An 18,022-nucleotide genomic window follows, 5' to 3' on the forward strand; every position below is an offset into this window, starting at 1 on the left:
TACACTGACAAAACAGGTCTGAGTTAATTAGATATGACAAGAAACTATGTCTGAATGTTTATCAGATTTGAAACACATAACGCTTGGAAACCTCAAATCACGAGTTACGGTTATGAAAAGTGGTCGTCATTGTGTGCAAGTCTGAGAGGAGGAAAACTGAAGCTCCTGTGTGTGAAGCTGGTTCTTCTACATATTTATACCAAACTAAAAAAGAAACAGCAGCTTACAGCAGCTCCAGTGTTCATATTACCCACCTACCAGCTCCCGGGTGTTAGTGGCGTGATGTTTACCGTGATCATTTCCACACCAGTAACAGCAGATGAACTGTGAGGTGCTTTTACTAGTTTTGTACATTTGAGACAATTGATTAGGACTCAAAGTAAAACACAACCAGAAAAGACCGAGTTTCCTGCAGCGCTGAGTGTGATGAGAATACTAGTTTCCCTCTGAAAGATGTAGGATAAAGCTGTGATACATAACAAGGAAAACTTTAACACATTTATTGTATGAACTTGAATACAAAAATGCAAAGAACAAGAAATAATAAAATTTCTTTACCAACAAATTAAAGCTCTAATTAAAACTGATTTTAAGTATGTTAAGTTCTTGTGATTCTGATTTTCACTCTTGCTTGATGCAAGCAACAAGTGACAGGACCATAAAGTTATGCAACACAAAACTGTAAATCCTCTTGGCACTACAATGCCAACCGGGACCTAGAGGAACCTGGTACCCCTGCTGAATTATCACAGTTGCATTAACTGACATGGGAAATACTCCAGCTTGCGGATTATAAACCATGTTCGAGAAAATCACTCTTGAGCTTTAGGTTCTTGGTTTGGTAGCGAAGGTTAGGTATCCGGTGTGACCTGGCATTTCTCTGGGAGGTGTGGTGGTCTTCAGGGTGAAGGAGGGGTGATTTGGAGCGGAGGTGGGAGGCGCCTCGTCTTTGGTTTTAGGCTCAGTCTGAACGGAAGACTCTGGACCGAAGTCAGGCAGCGGCAGGGAGACGGTCCGAACGTCATGGACTCTCAGCAGAACCTCCATGGTGCTGATCTCCTGAAACCCCTGATCTGCCAACGCCTCACACATCCTCTGAACCTGCTCAATACACGGAGAGAAGGAACACAGCCGACCTCCTGAAAGAGATGACAGAGAGACAACAGATAATATAATGAGCCTCGTGCAGGAACATGATCACAGTGCTGTCCTACATTCTCTGAGCTCGACTCCTGGTTTGTTCAGTTTCACTAAACTCTGTTTCCAACCGCTGAACACAACCTGTTCTTAGGGAGGTGGATGTTCATGAGGTTTTAGCATAGTCGACACCCCCTGCCAGGGGGGGGGCAGATTTTTCACCAGAGTTCCAGCAAAAAAGATAAAGACACATTATAGAGGATGAGACCAACTAGTATGACTCTAGACAAATACTAAATACTATTACAACTACTAGTAAGTAGTATTTCTTACACTCTACAGCACTTTTAAAGCATTTTCTTTCCTTATGAAAACAGTCCTGAGAGCTGTTGGGCTCCAGGCTGTGGTTTGAGGATCATCAGGGGATGAGCCGCTGCTCTAATAAACACAGATCACCTCTGAGCCGCAGCCTCTCGTCTCTATGAAACCCTGCTGTGATTGCAGCGGGACGCTGGAGCAACGAGCCAAGAAAACTTTCACCAACTGACCTGAAGAGCGAAGAACGTGACTCTGTTAGTACAGTTGGATTCAGTTCCTGTATATTTTCTACTACAAATCTCTGAAAGTGAGGAAATGTGCAGTATACAGGGCAGATACTGTAGTTTAAGGAATATTATATTATTATTTTCTCCTCACAGCTTGGGGACGACTGTAAAATACTTTGACTAGTGAAGAAAATTAAAAATGGCTGCACAGCTCAAATACTCTCCAGGGTACCGGCCTCTCCTTTTACATTACATAACATAACATAACAAGCATAAGCTCATATGATTTAACCACAAGATGCAAATCTGTCATCTACCAAAAATCCAGATGTCTGTGCTGCAGCTAGCACTAACACAGAGACAAGCTGCAGTTTATTCATCAAGGTTTTAATTTAAGAACTCACCAACATGTAACAGATACAGATTCTGAGTTAATGAAATAAAGAACAGGTCTGCAGAGGGCAGCCTTGTTGGAGAGTTCATTAGGGCTGAAAACACATTACAGGAGATGTTTCAGATACCAGCGCTCTCCCCGCAGACGGCCATAAACACAACTCAATGCTGTCCTAGCAACCAGGAAGTACACACAGGGAGGGGCCGGGCTGATGATTAAACAAGGACGTGTCAAACTGGTATATAGGCTCAAATATCAACTGAATGTCCACAAATATGATCTGTGCATGAATCAGTTTTTGATTCCTTAATGTAAACCTCAGGGTTCCTCAGTGTTTGTCTTCATGGCACATGTTTGCTCTATGTTTGCATAGTAAGACTAGTCCAAGTCTGTGAGTGAGGGGGGGTTACTGCCAGGATTCAGAAAGCAGCCCAGCAGAGGGCTGGGCCTCGGGCCAAACAAGAGGAGTTACAACTTGGAGAGGAAAAAAAGAAATATTTTACTGGCTCTTCTCTGAAGTTGTGCACGCTGCAGTAAACCTGTGCAGAGTCCGTCTAGAACAAGGGCTCTCAAAGTCTGACATTCAGAATAAAAAAATCTGGTTTGCTCTGCACAGTTTGAAAACATCTGGTCCACCCTGATGTGCAGAAAGATGAACAATAAGCTCGTGAAGTTCAGCTGTGTCGACCTCCCGTTGTTTCTAGTTCACATTGTGGGGCTTCTTTATGCAAACCAGGAAGTAGATTCCTATCACAATGAACGTGACACTTGAGATACTCCAGATTGATTTCATGTACTTTTCTGTCTTTTGTTCCTGGTTTGTTGAAGCGCTCTGGGGCAGAGGAGCTCAGCTTGGCTCTGGCTCTCTGGAGAAAACATCCAGTCGGAGCACATTCCTTATGGAGTCACATTCACCAGCTCTCTTCCTGCAGCATAACCCTGTATGGTTATGGGAATGCTTTGACGATGGCTGCACTCTATTTATCTGTATGTGTATATATGTGTGTGTGTGTGTGTGTGTGTGTGCGTGCGCATGTGTGTGTGTGAGGGTCGACAGCTCATGAAAGGAATATGTAGCAGTGGCACCATAAAAGGAGTCAGAGAGGAGGTGGGAGAGAGTTGCAGCCGCACAGTATCTTCGCTCCTCCTGCATTCCTCTTCACATTGGGGCTTTATGAAATCCAGCTGTATGTACAGTATGTGACTCAGGAATCAAATCCCTGAACCTGAACCTGAATGCTGCAAATGTATTATCATCTTCAACCACTGTGGCAGAGTACTGGGGTCTTTTCCTTCTATTAAACACTAAAAACACCGGTCAGGAAAACTTTGATAGCAGAGTATGTGTCAGCTCTGATCCAAAAACCACAATAAACTGTGCAGAAAAGGCTAAAAGCTTTTGGTAATAAACCACTCAACACGACAGAATGACTGTTGTGATTCTGCACAGGCAAACATACATCTGCTGAAAACAGAAATACTGCAACGGCTTTAATGGTGCAAGTGATTTCACTCCAGTGTGATTTCATTAGATCAGTCGTGCTACTTGATGCTGTCCAGGAATATTTAAAGAATATTAAGTCGACAAATGCCAATTTGTGCTGTTTGTAGATGCATCACAATGTTTACATTTATCCAAATTAGTGCAGCTCCCACTGCCTGACAGTTTGAAAATGGATGTTTTTCACCAGAAGCCTGAACAGTTTCATTAAAAGAGTGAGTTATTCTTTAAACAGAAAACTGCTCTGCACAAACACCAACACTGTGTTTAGAACAGTGAGTTATGACTCACTGTTGGTTCGTATCAGTGCCTCAGAGCGGTTCCTGCTCTCTAGTCTGGTATATTTCAGAAAAGACGTCAAAGGAAGTCTCCCTAGAGAAGATGCTAATTGCTGCTAACATTATGGCGACAACACAGAGACCTATAAAACTTTATAATGTAGATTACCATTAACGTCGAGCTGTACGTTGGTGTAAGGAACCTTTAGAAGATAAATGATACGAGTGCATTTCTGTTTAAGGTTATTCCTAGCAGTGTTAGCATTAGCAGATAGCAGGCTCTCATCACTGTGTGTTCAGGTACTGCCCTTCCTACTACCGTAGGTCATCCGTCTCTCAGGAAGCTGAAAGCTGCACCTTAACTACGACTCGACTCCCCCTCCGTACCCCACATTGACAATATAGTAAACAGGACCTTTCCTAATTCTTAAATTTAAACCTTTCTGACAGAAGTTGTTTACTATTTATTGGTAATTGGTGTTATTGCTGCCGCTTTTAATTAAAAATAACTAATTCAACATATTTGCTCGGTCAGTGTAAAGACAGAAGTGCCACAGTGTGCAAACACTTGTCTCGACTGGTTGTTTCTCAGTTTGTGGTTTTGTTGTGACCAGAGTTTCCTGGTGCAGGAAGCAGGTTTCATGCTTGGTGTGAACACTTCTTCAACTGTCTACACAGCATCTAGTTTCTGCACGACATGAGTGTCAAGCGTTGAGTTGCTAAGTGCTCTGCCTAAAACGAACATAATCCCACTCAGTGAACTACAAACCTGCCTGGACATGCTGCTGGTCCTGGTTGTCAGAGAGACTCCGACATGCTTTGTGCCTCGGCAGCTGACTTTATATTGTTCTCCTGTGACCAGGAACTAACACACGCACACAAGGACAAAGTTAATGAGAGTGGTGCTGGCCAGGATCGATTGCTGTTCTGAGTGCAGAGCAAGGTGACAGTAGGGTGGGGGGAGGGATGGGGTGTGGGGGTGAATTTACTGGCTGATATTTTAAAATCTGCTCTATCTTAGTCACAGTCATCATCAGGTGGTGGTGATTCTTCGTCTGTGACTAAACTGTGAGTCCTGGTTAACATAAAATGATGTTTGAGTGTAAAAACAGCAGGACGATGAGAAAATGAAAAAATATACTCAAACATTAAAACGGCTTGAAATCCTCTCGTGATTTCACAGGGACCAGTATTAAGGACTACTGTGTATCGTGTAACACTAATTTGTGTTGGTCATGAACACAACACACACACTCTGTCGATTCATTAATTTGTTTGATGGCAGAAACAGTTTAACGTTAAATTATTATAAACATGTAATCATCCACTAACAATTTCTTCCTCTGCACTATGTGAATACACTCGTGTTTACATTCTGTGGGCGGCAAAAGGCCTCAAAGGACGAGGTTATAACTCTAACTAGCTGTATGATGACTGTGTTTAACACAGGAGACTGGATGTGATGTCTTTCTGCCAAATCAACAAATCATGAATTTCCAAATGCTAACATCTGGTATGATACCATCTTCTGAACCTGTGCTGAGCATGCACTGACTAACTGCTCTGGAAAAGTGATTACCGTTTCTAAAACTAAACACAGAGAACAACATTCAGCTTACCCACTTCTCCAACATTAATGCTTGCAGGTGAGTCTTACCTTGTTTCTTCATAGCAGCCTTGGCGTGCCCCACTGCCTCCCACGGGCTCGGGATGTCTAGGAAGACGGCGTCTGCAACCCCTGTCACTCCAAACCCATCTTTGCACACGTCCTGGTTCCTGACGGTGACCAGGTGATCCACACGGTGCTCCTTGAACTCCTCAGCCACCTTCTCTGCCCGCTGCTGGTGAAACTCCACCGTGTGCAGGTGACCCGTGGGGGCGATGGTCCGCAGGATGGCGTGGGAGAGGGAGCCGCTGCCTGTGCCTGCAACACAGACATCACACGAGGGGTGAATGAGTACAACAGGGATTTGGACACACAGAGATCCTGTAAAGGAAATCTTAAAAACAAGACTTGGAACTGAATTGTTAATTAATGAAACGCAATTTTCTAGAGTATCAGGAGGCGGCTGTTAATATGTGGGAGACTCCATGATGACAGACAATAGACGTCTGCAACAGGGTCACAGCAGTTCAGTGTGACTCAAGAATAAATAAAAACCACACACCACAAGTGAACCACACACTTTGATCAATCAACATTTATACTGGTTCAAACATGAATATGTGAGGATCTGTCCAATTCTGAAATCATATTCAAAGATAAAGTGAATGAGAGGTGATGATTATGTCTTCTGAGTGTTTACATATGTTACACATTTAAACTAAATGCATTTACTTCAACAAACAGTTCTCACTTGATCACTTTGGCACAATAGCATTAAAAACTTTCTCTCCTCTGGAACAGTCCAGACAATGACTTCTCAGCTGTTACTACAACACAAACCTCTGTTTCCTAAGTGGATGCTACATTTCTGAGTGGCCCTTTTCATCAAGCTGCCGCAGAACAATTCCAGCTAATGTACAGTTTGTGAGAGCGAGTGTGTGAGATTTCACAATAAGAAAAATAACATTGGACATGTGACTTGCAGTTCAGGCGGGGGAATAGAGCATCACAGCTAGATCCCATCCTCCACACATCCTCCTTCTCCTGATATTACGTCACTGCCGCCTTTGTTTGCATGGCGACAAAGAGGGCAGTGTTCGCCCCTCAGCAGCGCTCTGACTTGCTAAATCCTCACACTGTTGAAGCAGATGGTCTGTGACTGGAAGCAACAGTAAATGTAAAACTGTTTCGATGGTTGGAGTAAACTGTAGGAATTATGGCAGGCAGATTAAATTACGCAGATACAAAGTCGATGAACATGCACCAAAAAAATGTCACAAATAAAACCACAGCCGCAGAGCGAGAGAGAGAGAGGACGCAAATAACTATAGATAAGCTTGAATAGCTTAAATTATGTCATTCTGTGATAGAGACAACTGTATTATCTCCATCGAGGAACTAACTGTGCCGTGTAGCTGGACCTTATGAACATTCAGTACCAAAATAAACACATAAACTAAACACAAGGTAATGCAATTCAATAAAAAGTCCAGACAAAATGCAACCTCTTCAACCTCTTCACTGTTTAAGAGTGTGGATTCAGCTCTTGTGGTGATTCCTGACCGTCTTGCACCATTGGTTCATATTATCTTCATCAAGGAAGGTATGTTTCTCAGATCCATTTGTTTAGCATGATTAGTTAGCATGATTTTTCAGAATCTACTTTGATTTCAATGGCTTCGATGAGAGGTTTTATTATAAAAGACACTTCCACACCGGTTTGTTTTGTAGTTGGCAGAAAACTATAATCCAACAGAATTCACTAAAAATTGCTGCAACGTTAGACTGTTGTAGATTTCTAAGTGTTGTACTCTGGGCTACTGTCACTTCCTGTCTGCACAAATTTGCTGACTGTCAAAAATTGTAAGTCTGGTGGTGTCTGTACTTTTCCTCTTTCTAAATGACCATGTAAAGGACAAAACTACTACTGACTACTACTACTTACTAACAAGTGTTTATGAATCCAGAACCTCATATATTCCTCGTGCCTCATGGCTCCACTGTCCAGAATCTATTAGAAAGACATCAGTGAGTCACACTTCTGATTGACTCAATCCCACATGCACTGAAGCACCAAATGTGTATTAATCTCCTGCTGGAAAAAGGTCTGCAACAAGGTTTCCTGCTGTTTGAGTGAACTAAGCCACTTTCTGAAAATAAAAAAAATCTGTAACCCGTCTTTAAAGACACAGACACACTGAGGAAAGCATTGAAATGGACCGACACATCAGTTAACTCAGGGCAGAGACGACCAAACTAACCATAGCATCACCTTCATCTGGGCAAGAAGCAGCACAGCGTAAAGCCAGCCAGCATGTACGTGCTGTACTTACATGCCAGCGGGTGACCGTCTGCATTCATCATTCAATAAGGGAAAGCTGGGACTGCAAATATAAACCATAAATAGGAGTGTAACAATTCTCCAAATCCATAGCCTTGTTAATAATTTGGTTTTTGGAGCATTGGGGTCTCTGAAAACACAGATGACCTACATTCTGTGATGTCACTGAATGCCTCACAACACAGCTGACGCTAGACCAGACACAATCTTACTTTCTTATAAAATAAACCCTGAGCACAAAGGCAAAGACAAGGTCCTCTTACAGCAGTAAATGAGATTTCCACGATACTGTACTGAATTCAGAGGCATTGTGGAATTTTAACATGACGGGAATCCAAAGCAAGAAACGTGGGATAATGCAATTCAATAAATATTTAATAAACCTTAATGAAGGTGATAATGTTCAGTTTTTAAAGAGGCATTACTTTGACTGTATGATCCTTATGGAGGATGTAGTCTGTGAAGCATTATACAGAGATGTTTCTGTTATTTATCTTCATCTCTCTAGTATTTGTTGTACTGGCCACGTATGTTTGAACATACAAGGAACTGACCGTGGTTTCTAAATTGAGGCAATTCACTCAAAACACATCAAAATATTTTCCTCAAGTTCCTGGAGCTTTGTTACTACGGCGGCTTTGTATTAGTACAGTTTCATATTTATAGAATAGCTTATATCATATCTGATAATGATGATTGGTGGTGGTCATATTCACTGCATCTTTTGTCCACACTCTGGTGTGAGTGTACTGAGGAGCAGCCCATTACTGAGATAATGATGAAGTACCCTTAAAGGACAGTTTCACTTTGAAGCAAAAGGTCAAGATGAATCATGACTCATTAATGTTCTATTCTCCTTTCAGTACAAGACGTAAAGCCAGTTACTGTCTGAGAGGAAGCAGTGATTGAAGAGGTGGGGGAGGCTGATGGTGAATCTGACTGTCTCAATCTAAAAAGCCTGAACTGCAGGTCATTCCTTCCTACTTTCTGTTCTCCAGCTGCATCAAATCCAACAAGACGATTGGCTGGAGGAGAAGAAAAAAACCAAGCCAGAGGTTTCAGAAATGGATTTCCCAGCAGTCAACTTAGAAAGTGACAGTAAGAGAGGGATTCTCTCCATCCATAAGTTGTTCTTTGGAGATGTGAGCAAAGCACTTAGCGGCTGAGAGCTGTAGCAGAGTAGCCTAAATGGCGGTTGTAGGTGGCTGCACCATCACTGTGTCACTGTTCAAAGGCTGATAATAAAGAAGCTGATGCACATACAGTATAGTTATATTGTAGTTTAATTTTATTCTATTTATTTATGTTTATATTTAATGCAGTGTATTTGGTTTTGTATATGTACTCTATACCACACGTCACATTTTGTCATTGTGGAAACATTTGAGCAGTGGGGGCAGTTTCAAAGAATCTTGGCAGCAGCTCTCCAATAACAATGGCAGAGAGACTCGTAGAGCTTGTCCACAACTACCCACTTCAGTGCTGGCATTAGCCAACTTACCAGTTCCTCCTCCTACCATGGAGGTTACTAACATAAAGAGACCTTGAAGTGATTATTTGCTGAGTATACTTACACTGCAGCGGCTCAAAGTGAAACACTGATACAGATGTAAAATAAATTACACATACAGTTAATAATTAGTGTCAAACACTCGAACAATCTCCCTTCAAGGTGACTCCTCTACACGACCAAATGCTCCTTCAGCAGGATGAGAACGTAGGCTGAGGAGACACAATTACCACCTTCAGCCTCTACATGGTTCCACTGTTCACAAACAGCTCCGTCCACAGCTAAGACCTGTTATAGACCATCAAGCTGAACATTATGAGTCACCATGGTGCCATAACAAGGTTGTTTCGCACCTCATCGGCACATAATGACAGTCAAGGGTTATTATGTGCAGGTAATAAAACTATTTCATAAACAGGGCATTTAATCCACTATTCAACATGTTGTTTCTCTGGAGTTAGATGTGATCGGACTTCCAAAGAGATGGTTTCATTAAATGTTATGTTGCTACTGTGACCTCTGAAAATACAGAAATAATTAAACATGAATGTAAATAGGAATTGGAAGAGGTTTGGATCCACCAGGACTGTTCCTAGAGTCAACCAAATAAGTAACTGGCCTTGGTCAGGGAGAGACCGTTCTCTGCAGAGAAGCTAGAGCCAGAGCTGCTTTGGCAGAGACTCAACCAATTAGCTTGTTAAGCTAAGTGCTGGTAAATGCTAATAGTAACTGAGTTCTTTAGCTAAACACAGGCGACATTAGTGTTTTACGAAGCTTGTTTAATGAAGAATCTTTCTGGGTCTGCAGAGTTTAAGTATGACAACATATTAACTGCAAACCTACCGAATTAATTTTTCCAGTTCAAATATTTTTCAATGCCAATAAGACGGATTTCAGTCATGTTTCCTTTTATACCTGAGACTTTGTTTTCAAAGCCAAATTTTATTTATCAATGGGAAACATTAAAGCCAGTGTTCTCGTCCCATGTGTTTTTACTTTGTCATTGTTGTTATTGTGTAAATATTGATGTGCAGAAATGACAAACTGTTTGTGAATACACAGTGTTAAACACACATTAAAAAAACTGAGTAATGTGATACCAACACATATAGAGCTGCAGTCTCCATACTGCTGCTGTGTGTGCTGACTAAACAGATCCTGAACTAATTCATCACTCCAAGGACCTCTCAAGTCTCTCTCTCTCTCTCTCTCTCACACACACACACACTCTCACACACACTAAGTACAATCAATAATGTGACATCTGGCTGGAAGCAGTAAAACATGGTGAAGCCCTGCACCACACACAAGCATCCTGACTGCAGGGAGAAACTGCGACAGCTGGCTGAAACACACTGATATAATCAGAGTGACTGCAATTAAATTAATGAAGAATGAAGCTGGAAGTAGTGACCACATGAAGCTACAGGGAAAGGACAAAAGTTGACTGTAAAAAGATAATAAAACATAAAAGCTATGTTACATAACACCTGACTGCTCAATAGCGCATGTGATGTTCTCATGATGTTTAGTATAAACAGCTGAGGTTCTGTTGGCGAAAACATCTTGGATTTAGGTTTCGATGTTTTAAATTGGAAATAATTTGCAACCCTCATCATAAGAATTGTTCAGATGAAATGCTGGTACTCTGAAATAAACTACAGACTGTCCAGTGAAGTCTCAGCTCCTGATCAGATGTTTTCCTTGGTTTTAAAGTCAAACAGTCGGCCTGTTGATAGATAAACACACTGTACGCTGTTTAATGACGCTACAGTCCAGGAGTTCTTGGTGCTTCAAGTTTACTTAGACGTAAAACTTCAAGTTACATAGTTTTTGAGTCCGTTTTCTTCTGTTGCATGTGTGTCACCAATAACTACCTTGTTGCTGTTGTTGGACTCTGGAAGCTGCCAAGTGAGTGATTCATGTAATTAAACCATGTTTTTGTCCACTTGTACACATTATTATTTAAAATTAAACATGCCATTTGTCATCCTGTTGTTGTTGTTGTTGTTGTTGTTATGTAGACATACTTCCTGTATCCCTGTAATCCTCTGCAATTCTCTGTTGCTTGTTCCAGGCTACGTTAGGTCTTTCTGGTAGTTCTTATTGCAGCTCATTAACTATTATGTGCATAAATTATGTAAACACTACAGAGAATTATTCATTTTGATTGATTTTTGATCTATTACTCCTGTGTCTTTAACAGACAGCCATTGGGCATATCAAAATAAAACATATTTTAGCATTAAGACTGAATATATATGCTATTTTTTTCCTTAAACACATTTTTGTGCCAGCAACAATATCCCCAAATATTATTGCTGTTCACACATCAAAATAATAATTCAATAAGCTTTTTCAATAAGGTGAAGTAACATTCCACTCTGGAAACACTCATATCAGGAAGACAATGGTTGAGGCTGAGAAAAGCTGACTAAGGAAGTCTAAATTCATCCTCCTCTAACTTCTCACCTGACCTGAATAGGATTTCTAGGTGAACAATGGAAACAGTCAGTGCTTTTAACGTGCATTTACATTTACATTAAGTTGTTTTGACGCTTTTATTGAAAGCGACTCATTATCATAAGATCCTCATGACTCTCCTCTACTCACACTCTTCCTATTGTCAACCTACTATTCAGTTAAGGTGATAAATAAAATCTACATTAAAGTTCATTGTCGGGTTTTGTAACAAAGGATGTGTTCACTCATACATGCTGAAGTGACCATATTCAATGTTTCACATCACCAATTGATTTAATAAAGGGTTTCTCATGGAAGTCTAAAGAAACCAAATCAGATTTTTTTTAAATCAGATCTGATCCATCCATCGTAAATCTGACAGTGTGGCTACAGTGTTGTTTTCTCACAGTTTTTAGGACAATGCTCCATTTGGTTGTTGCACAAATGATGCTGCTGTTATTGTACAAACGTAGATCAAGTTTCAGTTAAATCTGCACATGCTTAGAGGTGGACTACAGCTGTGTTCACATCAGAGCTGGATACATGAAACTTACAAACATGAATGTGGACTATCAACATAAAAAAAAACTGAGCCACCAAAGCCCACCAAATATAAATACAACCTAACTTTCCTCAGACTGAAGAAGCTACTTGGAATAATGACACTACTTCCAGATAACCTCACCTGGAAGGCTGATAATACGACACTTTTACTAGTCCACCTGATTTGAATATGATTCCACACTCACCTGACTCGCAGACAATGGAGCCCGGCTTCAGCTCCAGCATCATGGTGATGATGGAGATGTCTGTGGTGTAGAGGATCTGTGTGCGGTGAGGCAGGGAGACCGTCCATATCTCAGGTGTTGGGTGGAGCACGTGCACCCACCCACCTTTACTGCAGGTGACCTTCGACCCATAACGCTGACCTATCAGGTCTGTGGAATGGCGAATGACGCCATAGCGGGTCTGTGTTTGGGCGCCCTGCTGCACCTTGATGGGCATCATGGAGTCATGGCCCAAATAAATAATAGCGACATCCCCATCCTGAATGAAGTCTCCATACTCCACAAAACTCATGATGAGAACAGTCAGTCTGCAACAGAAAGGTAGAAAGGGGACTTTTATCTAAACCAATCAAAAGTCGAGATAAACAAACATATCTAAACTAGGCAAGTAGAAACTCAACAGTATATTTAGGGTGCAGGGTTTTTCCATTTTGACCATTGGTGTCTGTCTTTTTAGACATTAAAAGAAAGAAAATAAAAATAAAAACTAAAACAAACACAAATAGACACAGGACAACCAAAAGCACGGGAGGCTTATCTTGCTTTTTCTAAACTTACTATTCTCTGGCCTGCAGACCTGTCAGCCATTGTTGAGTATTGAGTACTGTCTCTCATCTTTGTCTCAGTCTATCAGCTGTTTAAGATTTGTTAAAAGTCCACTAATAGACACAAAAACCTTTTCTGTTCTATTTCACCACACAGAGACGGAGTCACTACTAACAACAGTCTCTGGTGCTGATGCTGAACCTGCTCCTGATTGGAGGGTGATGGACCCTCGTTGCCGTGGTGACAGATCTGGATTCTATTTAGTTGAAAATAATAGTTATTTTTCAAATTTAGATTTTACAACCTGCCCAACACCTGTTCAGTTTTAGTTCACGGTAACAGCCAAGGAGGATTTAATTTAGGCTTCGCGAAGAAATGTCAGATAACATCCAGAATATGTGAGTGACATTATTTAATGACATGTTAAATTTCTGTTGTCTAAGAAGATCTGGGTTCTTTAAACTATGCTAATTGTGATTTCTTTTAACGTTAGCCTTGCGTCGGAGGAAAATGACAGATTCATTAACAATATGGAAAGGGAAAAACGTACATATATAAACTGAATTTGACACAAACACTGTCTAAACAACATTTTCTGTAACAATATTGTGCTAATTTAGCTAACGACATCGTCCCAACTGACGTTAGCTGTTAACGATGACGGACCCAGTTAACGTTAGTTAGCTAGCTGGCTAACGTTAACTCAAGTTTGAAACATTTTTAAAAGTATAATGGAATTTCAGCCTCAAACTAAAAAAAGGTCACAGTTTAAAATATCTGTTAACAACGTTACTTATCGTACTAACACGTTTTAATACATTTTGTGTTTAAACGTTAGCTCGATAAACATTGCTTCGACCTGCTAACTAGCATGCTAGTGTTAGCAACGTTAGCTAGCCACCGTTACCGTAGAAGAACCGTTGGACACTGTCGACCTACCTTCTGCAGCAGTAGTGTCCGTCGACGTTTTAAAAGGGCACAAATTACGGTCAGTAAATGAGTTTCTGCTCTTATTGTCGCTGTATGTGCATGAGAACCACAGTGAGAGTCAGCGTTACCCATTCATTCCCCACACGTGGTGTTGTTTTCAGAGGAAGTTCAGTCCTAACGGACCGGATGATGAACCGGTTCGCTGATCTGTAAACTCCCTCCGCGCACAACTTCGGTTCAAACAGTCCGTCCACATGATTTGTAGATCTGAGGTTCAGGCACAGTTACTGAAAGATATTAATAATTATTATACTTCTAAAGACTCCACAATAAATACATAGATATGTTGACACGTTTTAAAATCTACCGTCAAGATTAGTATTTAATCATATTATGTGGAAAAGCAGATACAACTTGAAAACTAAATTCTCTGTGCTGGTTTTGATTTCTATTATATTTAAACACTGTGTATGAGATGATTACCTGCAGAAACTACAAGTACAACAAATATTAGTTTACAATTAAAGTCCAGTATGAACTAGTTTTAATTATGTATTTTATTAAATTTGTTAGTCGTTGGTTTGTTTGTTAACTAGTAAATATAAATATATATCGATAGAATCAAATTAGACTAGTAGAGTATCATAAAGTGGACACTTTAAGTTCGGCTCAGAGCTGATGTTTGATCAGCTGATCCTGATCAAACATCTGGATCAGAACTTTTTGATTTAAACATCGAACATCAGTGAATTCATGAGTCGGAGTCTGGATCAGCGCGTCCAATGAAATGAATGAGTGTAAGTCCCGACCAAAGGGAGGAGACACGGGGCCGTATAAAGGAGGAAGTCCGGAGCCGGATCCAGTCTGAGAGCAGCTGGTCTGAGAGGCTCCTCGGCAGGAACAATAGGGATCTTTGTGTCCACCGCTGGTAGTAATAGTACTAGAAGTAGTACACACGTCCGACAACAGGTAGGAGTTTATTTACCTCCAGTTACTGCAAACACTCCGCGTGTGTGTGTGTGTGTTTAATCCGTGTTGAACCCCCCCCGCCCCGTGTCCTCCCACCCAGGGAGCAGTCATGCCTTTCGGGAACACGCACAACCAGCTGAAGCTGAAGTACGGCTCGGAGCAGGAGTTTCCGGATCTCAGCAAACACAACAACCACATGGCCAAAGTCCTGACCCCGGAGCTGTACGAGCGGCTGAGGAGCAAACAGACGCCCAGCGGGTTCACGGTGGACGACGTCATTCAGACCGGGGTCGATAACCCAGGTAAAACCAGGTCCAGAGCGCGTTAGAGGCAGGGTCCGGTATCAGATGTTAAACTGTGACCTCGGTACAAACGAACCCACCCTGTGGGTCTGTCGCTCGGCTTCTTAGACCAGTATCTGGTCCGTGATGATGGACCCTGGTTAGTGTCAGGGCCCCCCCCCTCACCCTGCAGACTGTCTCTGTTTAGCTCCGACTCTGTGGCCCAGCTGACCCTGAAGAGGCTGTCGGCTGAGGAGGAGTTCCCAGACCTCAGTCGGCACCACAACCACATGGCCTCGGTCCTGAACCTGGACCTGTACAGGAGGCTGAGGCAGAGAGCTACACCCAGCGGCTTCACCATAGATGGTGTCATTCAGACAGGGGTTGATAATCCGGGTACAGTAGCAGTTAGTGAGGAGGAGGAGGATGATGATGGTCTGTCAGCTGGGCGCTGCCCCCTGTGACCCCCCTGTGACCCCCCTGCTCTCCGTGCAGGTCACCCCTACATCATGACCGTGGGCTGCGTCGCCGGAGACGAGGAGACGTACGACGTGTTCGGAGACCTGCTGAACCCCGTGATCCAGGACCGACACGGGGGGTACAAACCCACAGACAAGCACAAGACTGACCTGAACCCGGACCACCTGAAGGTACGGACCCCCCCCAGAAAAATTAACCGTGCTGGGTGGGACTGTGGAGGCTGACGTGTGTGTGTGTGTTCGTGTGTGTGTGTGTGTGTGTGTGTGTTCGTGTGTGTGTGTGTGTGTGTGTTCGTCTTTCAGGGTGGAGACGACCTCGACCCCAACTACGTTCTGAGCTCTCGTGTCCGAACCGGACGCAGCATCCGTGGCTTCTGTCTGCCCCCACACTGCAGCCGGGGGGAGAGACGCGCTGTGGAGAAACTGTCCAACGAAGGTAGAGACTGAATCTGTGACTGAACTCTTCCTGTGTGCATGTTTAACCACACGGAACCGAACTGTTCTGGACCTGTGGGGCTGGTTTGTGGCTGCCCTCTAGTGGCAGCAGCGGTTATCACAGTGAGATTCTGCTGCTGTCTTTGTGGTTAAAGGACTCTGAACTGTAGAAACTGGATCCACGGAGTCCGTTAACGTTCTGTCTGTCCCTGCAGCTCTGGCCTCGCTGACTGGAGACCTCAAGGGTAAATACTACGCCCTGAAGAACATGACGGAGGCCGAACAGCAGCAGCTCATCGACGACCACTTCCTGTTTGATAAGCCAGTGTCCCCTCTGCTGCTGGCCTCAGGGATGGCCCGCGACTGGCCCGACGCCAGGGGCATCTGGTGAGGCTCCGTGTGCAGTCTGTCCCACAGTTCTACTGAGGCAGATTTACAGAGAACCCATTTTAAAACAAGCTGAATTTCATTCTGTCTTAAGGCACAACGACAACAAGACCTTCCTGGTGTGGGTAAACGAGGAGGACCACCTGCGCGTCATCTCCATGCAGAAAGGAGGCAACATGAGGGAGGTGTTCACTCGCTTCTGTACCGGTCTCACTAAGGTCAGTAGAACCCACAAAGAACCTCTAAGGTGAACGTGTAGCTGGAGTCTCTGTTTAAACTGTGGTTCTGTTCAGATCGAGAACCTGTTCAAGGAGAGAGGCCACGCGTTCATGTGGAACGAGCACCTGGGCTACATCCTCACCTGTCCATCCAACCTGGGCACTGGTCTGCGTGCAGGTGTGCACGTGAAGCTGCCCAAAATGAGCAAACACGCCAAGTTTGAGGAGGTTCTCAAGAGGCTGAGGCTCCAGAAACGTGGAACCGGTACGAGCTTCACATTTATATTTGCTGTTGTGCTTTTATCTAGACGACGATGACGTGAAACTAACTGTTTTCCTGTCAGGCGGCGTGGACACTGCTGCTGTCGGAGGCGTGTTTGACATTTCAAACGCCGACAGACTCGGTTTCTCTGAGGTGGAGCTGGTTCAGATGGTGGTGGATGGAATCAAACTGCTGATCGAGATGGAGAAGAGGCTGGAGAAAGGCCAGTCCGTCGATGACCTGATACCTGCCCAGAAGTAAAACCCGAGCCAACCAGCCTCCGTCCCCCCGTTACAACCCACCCCCCTCTGAATGTTAGGATTTGAGTATTTAAGACCAACTTGTTCCTGTAAGGTGACGATGGATATGAAATAAAACACAAACAAACTGGACTCTGCTGTTTTCACACTGGTATCTGAATCTGTTTTTTTAAATATCTTTTGGTTGTTGAGACTGAAACGATTCAGGTGAAGCTGCAGTTCAAACATCAAGTGTTGGACTAGGGAAGATGTTTAAAACTAGTTTTACTACAAGATCATAACTTTAAGTCCACTAGTTAAATCTGTCAGTGGCTCAAGTTGAAACTTAAAGTTTTGACTTGTAAAGTCACGATCTTTCAACTTGAATTAGCCAAAACCATCAACACCTAGTGAGGTGTTGAGGACACCTTCTGTTCTGCTGCAGTGATGAACATAACTGAAGCTAAAGTCATGAATTAGTTCTACATCACCATTAGATTAGTTTTGGTACTGCTGACTTCAGCCTTTAGAGAAAAGCAGGTTGTGACTCCAGTAGAGGAGCACCTGTCAATAAGGTGGAACATCTTTTCTCCAGAAGTTCAGCAGGTGGCAGCTTCAAAGCCAAATTGATCCATCATCTGAAGCTTGATCAGGAATCTGTTCTGTTGAAACTGAAACCCTCACCGCATTACTAAAAATCAAATCTAATTTTC

General features: G+C 42.8%; 2 protein-coding genes across 3 annotated transcripts; one reads left to right on the forward strand and one right to left on the reverse strand.

The window, feature by feature from the left end:
• Nucleotides 1-484: 484 nt before the first annotated feature.
• Nucleotides 485-14,671, reverse strand: trmt61a (tRNA methyltransferase 61A). The gene is made up of 4 exons (XM_026339802.1): nt 14,049-14,671; nt 12,525-12,871; nt 5,513-5,779; nt 485-1,139 (listed from the first exon to the last, which is right to left on the reverse strand). The coding sequence occupies exons 2-4, from the start codon at nt 12,853-12,855 to the stop codon at nt 826-828; spliced, it is 912 nt and encodes a 303-aa protein (XP_026195587.1). The 5' UTR covers nt 12,856-12,871; nt 14,049-14,671; the 3' UTR covers nt 485-825.
• Nucleotides 11,130-17,474, forward strand: ckba (creatine kinase, brain a). Of its 2 annotated transcripts, XM_026339800.2 has the most exons (9): nt 11,130-11,223; nt 13,266-13,507; nt 15,498-15,685; nt 15,785-15,939; nt 16,072-16,204; nt 16,419-16,590; nt 16,685-16,808; nt 16,884-17,073; nt 17,153-17,474. In XM_026339800.2, the coding sequence occupies exons 2-9, from the start codon at nt 13,485-13,487 to the stop codon at nt 17,329-17,331; spliced, it is 1,164 nt and encodes a 387-aa protein (XP_026195585.1). In that variant the 5' UTR covers nt 11,130-11,223; nt 13,266-13,484; the 3' UTR covers nt 17,332-17,474. The 2 variants fall into 2 exon arrangements, with proteins under 2 accessions (XP_026195585.1, XP_026195586.1); XM_026339801.1 differs by lacking the exons at nt 11,130-11,223; nt 13,266-13,507; nt 15,498-15,685 and adding exons at nt 14,870-15,008; nt 15,109-15,310 and having other exon boundaries at nt 17,153-17,462.
• The last annotated feature ends 548 nt before the right edge of the window (nt 17,475-18,022 follow it).

This window comes from Anabas testudineus, chromosome 22, assembly GCF_900324465.2.
Source record: "Anabas testudineus chromosome 22, fAnaTes1.2, whole genome shotgun sequence".
NCBI classification, from domain to species: domain Eukaryota; kingdom Metazoa; phylum Chordata; class Actinopteri; order Anabantiformes; family Anabantidae; genus Anabas; species Anabas testudineus.

What these genes read in the sequence shown, in the direction of transcription:
- ckba (XM_026339800.2), top strand. Translation starts at nt 13,485, where the DNA reads ATGTCAGATAACATCCAGAATAT. An exon ending in GACAGGGGTTGATAATCCGG is followed by an intron (nt 15,686 to 15,784) that starts GTACAGTAGCAG and finishes CTCTCCGTGCAG; the next exon opens with GTCACCCCTACATCATGACC. An exon ending in GCTCCAGAAACGTGGAACCG is followed by an intron (nt 17,074 to 17,152) that starts GTACGAGCTTCA and finishes TTTTCCTGTCAG; the next exon opens with GCGGCGTGGACACTGCTGCT.
- trmt61a (XM_026339802.1), bottom strand. Translation starts at nt 12,855, where the DNA reads ATGAGTTTTGTGGAGTATGGAGACTTCATTCAGGATGGGGATGTCGCT. An exon ending in CTCCATTGTCTGCGAGTCAG is followed by an intron (nt 5,780 to 12,524) that starts GTGAGTGTGGAA and finishes TCTGTGTTGCAG; the next exon opens with GCACAGGCAGCGGCTCCCTC. An exon ending in GGCTGCTATGAAGAAACAAG is followed by an intron (nt 1,140 to 5,512) that starts GTAAGACTCACC and finishes CATCTCTTTCAG; the next exon opens with GAGGTCGGCTGTGTTCCTTC.